At 30.3% G+C, this 4,294-nt stretch overlaps 1 protein-coding gene across 1 annotated transcript in view; it reads right to left on the bottom strand.

The window, feature by feature from the left end:
* Positions 1-3,462: 3,462 nt before the first annotated feature.
* The window catches only part of LOC110425146 (zinc finger protein CONSTANS-LIKE 15-like), a 1,670-nt gene continuing 838 nt past the window's right edge, over positions 3,463-4,294 (bottom strand). The window contains exons 2-3 of the mRNA XM_021440349.2: positions 3,790-4,052; positions 3,463-3,697 (exon numbers count right to left, since the gene is read on the bottom strand). Of these exons, the coding sequence (XP_021296024.1) occupies positions 3,595-3,697; positions 3,790-4,052 (366 nt within the window). The 3' untranslated portion in view covers positions 3,463-3,594. The remainder of the gene's footprint in view (positions 3,698-3,789; positions 4,053-4,294) is intronic.

Below are 4,294 nucleotides of genomic sequence, written 5' to 3'. Positions count from 1 at the left end.
GCACATTATCACAAATAGTCATCTTGAATTTTAAGAACGCGCCAAAAGGCTTGTTTCTTTATTTAAAATCAGTAGAGATAATATGATCATGTATAAAGAAATGTATATGTTGATGGCTATATTTCTTTTCATATAATCAAGGCCCATGTTTAAGAAGATTCTTCTACATGACAACCCTAGCACGTAGTCTACCCATTCAACAACCGATCTATCTTCTCATTTTGTACTTGAATAACTAGAGGGAAAGTGCTATTCCACAAATGGTGAATGTGTTATTAGTAAAGTCATTCATTTTTAACTAGCTGCTTGGTTTATCAAAAGAAATTACAGAAATCATTTTGGAGTCTATAAAAAAGTGAAAAACTCATCTTTAAGTGGCTAACTTAACTAGGTGTATAAGAAGCATGAATAAGTTTGTAATTGACAAGATAAGTTGAAAACAAACAAAACTTGACTTCCCACACTCCCGTAACTCTAGAAAGACAATGTTGGTCTCATTGGACTATACTATACTAGCAATTGGAACACTCTTCTCAATTGTAAATAAGGCTCATATTTGTCAAATATCTTCTATGAGAAACTAGAAGAAAGCTTCAACACCCACTAATTTCACAACTTCTAAGTAGGAAAAGTATAGGACAACTTAAATGTTCAACTTGGTGCATAGAATTGAAATTTTAATTCTTCTTAGGTGTGAGCCACAAAATGATGACAAGTATTAAGTATATATGGCAAGAATCTTATTAATAGAAAGGATAGTTTAGCAAATTAGATCACTTCTTCATTTTCTATTAATCAGTTGGTAAGTAGAGAAGTCATACAAAAATCACTTACCTTCTGATAGACCATTAAAAGAAAATGATGGGTGAAACAGGCTTGACATGCTATAGGTATAAAAACTAGATTTTTCACAGAAACATATTATATAAGCCAAAAAAGAAATTAAACTTTCTGTAACATAATAGGGAAATAGTATGTTCTTCAACTGAAAACATATATGTAGTTTAGCTTCATAATTAATAAGCAATATTAGTTAAAAGCATAACAAGCCCCTAAATAAAGGGAATTTAATAACAATAGAGCCAACAAGCATATTGATAATGAAACTTTCGTTTTATTAAAGGTTAGTTTTAAAGAGCATCGAGAAGTGAGGACAACTAATAATAATTTAGTACTTTATACACCTTGTGGTTGTCGCAATCTAAATTTAGTACTTTGTGACATGGCAAATTCTTGCACTAAAGCTACACCATTTCTTGGAGTGGTACATCGTATATTTTCACTATTTTCTTCTTCTATCAAATGATGGAAAATTTTATAAAACAATACTTAGTCTAAATCTTAAATCATTGTCACAAACATGTTGGAAAAGTCATATTGAAAGTGTTAAAACAATATGATTCCAAGCTCCACAAATAACAGATGCGTTATTGAAATTAGCTGAAGTTAGTAGAGATCCTAAAACTAAAATTGATGCTAATTGCTTAGAAACATATGAGCCTGAAAATTTTGAGTTTTTTTTGGGTATGACTATTTGGTAGGATATATTGTTTGTTGTTAACTTTGTCAGTAAAAATTTGGAATCAAAAGATATGTGTATTGATGTTCCCATAAGACAATTAAAAGGCCTTCTTTCTTTCTTTTGAAAAATATAGAGAAGATGGGTTTGCAACTGCTATGATTTTTTTTAAAGAGATTACATCTAAAATGAATATAGAACCTAAATTTTGTGATACACGTATCATTCATAGAAAAAACCAATTTGATGAGAACATTGATAATGAAATGACTAGATCTCTTAAAGAATCATTTAGAATTGATTACTTTATATATATATATATATAGATATATATATATATATATATATATATATATATTAGATCAACTAATTTTTTCACTCCAAAGTAGATTTGAACAATTTAAAATATATGAAAATATTTTTGATTTTCTATTTAGCAGTAAAGAGTTAAAGTCATTAGATGATAACAGTTTAAAAGAATATTACGTTAATCTTTAATGTTCTTTAAAATATAAAAACTATTCTAATATTGATGGCTTAAATTTATTTTCAGATTTAAAAATATTTTAAGAAAATTATACAAATAGAGGAAAACAATCCCATTGACATATTTAATCATATAATAAGACTCGATTCTTTTCTAAATACATGTATTACTTTTAGAATAATTAATGTTAACAATTCCAATAAATGTTGCTTCAAGAGAAAAAAGTTTTTCAAAATTAAAATTAACAAAATCTTATTTAAGATCAACAATATCTTAAGAAAGATTAAATGAATTGACTATATTATCAATTGAAAAAGAAATATTAAAAGAACTTATTATAAAAACTTAATTAAAAATTTTACATCTCAAAATGCTAGAAGAATAAAATTTTAATATTTTTTTTAATTTCGATAAATAAGACCTCATTTAAATATTTCGCCTTTGAACTTTTTAAGCTGCCCTTGAGTAGAATGATATAAATACAATAACGGATAGAGTGATACGTTTATATTGGTTACAAATAGAGACAGATCCATAATTTATGACTGATGGGGGCAAATATCTTAAGTTCTTTAATTCCTTTATCGAAATATAAATTAGTATAAAAAAATTAACCGAGTATATTTTTTTTGGCATAGAAAACAATGGTTGCATAGCTAAAACTAACCATGGTTCTCGACGAATGTGCATAACAACATGAAACAAACTATACCAAGCAAATACTTTATTCTATAATTTTTTTGTCTCAACAACACACACACACAGACACACGCACACGCACACACACACACACAAATTTTTTATTTTTTATTATTATTCTGTTTTTCACTGAAGATCCATCCCTAGTTACAGAGTTCCCACAAATATATATTTTATTGCGATTTTTAGTTAGAATATGGTATTTAACAGTTTGTAGAGATGTTTATTAGGTGAAAGTTGATGATCTATGTTCGCTAATTGTTTATAAATTATGTACAAAAAGTTCGTGAATTTACCATTTTGCATTGAAATTAATAAGCTAAACATAATTTTTTTCTAAATGTTTGAGTTGGATTAAACTTAAATTCTTTTGTTATGAGTATGATCTAATTAATAATTTGTTAGTATGTTTATGACCTACCTAGGGTTTTGATTATGCACTTGTAAAACTATTTAACAATTTACCAAACTGAAATAAACCAAACTATATAGTGCACAGTGAATTTTTGTTATTTTCAAATATTATCTTCTAAAATAACTCCATAGAATACAACTACTCATTTTTGTTATTTACTTTTTATTTAGAAATGAGTGAGGCCCTTACTCTGCTTGAGGCCACTTCACTGTGGCCAGTCCTCAAGGCTCAAGGCACACCAAGACACAGCCAGAAGCCCAAACATCCTCCACGAACGCCTCTGCCCACTCTACCATACTTCAAAACACACCCTATTTGTTATGTTAGGAAGGGGAAGGGATCAAATTTTAAATTTGCTGGAGCCAGCGTTAAAAAGAATGCAAGAAATATAGAATGCTAAATTACAAATTTACTGTGGAGGAACCTAAGAAATATATACAACAAACAAAGCAAGGAGATCAGTCTCAGTACACGTTAACCATCAGGAGCTTCAGTAGCCTTCACAAATCGACCTTTCACTCGCTTCCTAGTATCTGCTCTTGCCTTCCTTGATTCATAGCGTATATGTTTATCATATCTATTCATGGCATGGGTCAAGTTTTAATAATCAAGTCACTTTGATAAATCGGTAATTAGATGATCACAAGAAAATCACCAAGGAAAGCATACCTTCGTGTTTTCTTCTTCTCCTTGTAGCGTTGCATAGCATTGCCTCTGTTTTGTGTTAGCAACTCAAGATCGGCCTTGCTAGGTCCTGCTGGCCTTACTCGGTCACCCCTCATGAGGAATGGATGCTCCGTGAAGTGAACATCTTTAGAACTGGTAGAGTCCTTGGGTTTACCAAAAGCTGAAACTGATGATGGCCCTGATATGGGTAGGTTGTTGCTCTCAGATGTCGCTGGTCCCTGACTTGCTGCTGGATTACTTGAGTTCTGTGTTTTCAAGCACAATAATCAGTACTCAAAATGACTAATATAGGAAGAACAAAGCTACCCATACTCATCTAGTGGAGGAGATTACTAAGTCCTATGTGAAGCAAACAGGTTCTTCAGTTGAACATATAATAAAGCTAAAAGTTTTCAAATGGAATTACCATGTGTTCTGACCTCATCCCACAAAACAAATAAAGACAACATGGAGCAACTAAACCATAAACATAGCCCATCAAGCAAAG

Source organism: Theobroma umbraticum, unplaced genomic scaffold (assembly GCF_002168275.2).
Source record: "Theobroma umbraticum cultivar Fairchild unplaced genomic scaffold, ASM216827v3 scaffold_30.0, whole genome shotgun sequence".
In the NCBI taxonomy this organism is placed as follows: Eukaryota; Viridiplantae; Streptophyta; class Magnoliopsida; order Malvales; family Malvaceae; genus Theobroma; species Theobroma umbraticum.
This window is presented reverse-complemented; position numbering and strand designations above follow the sequence as displayed.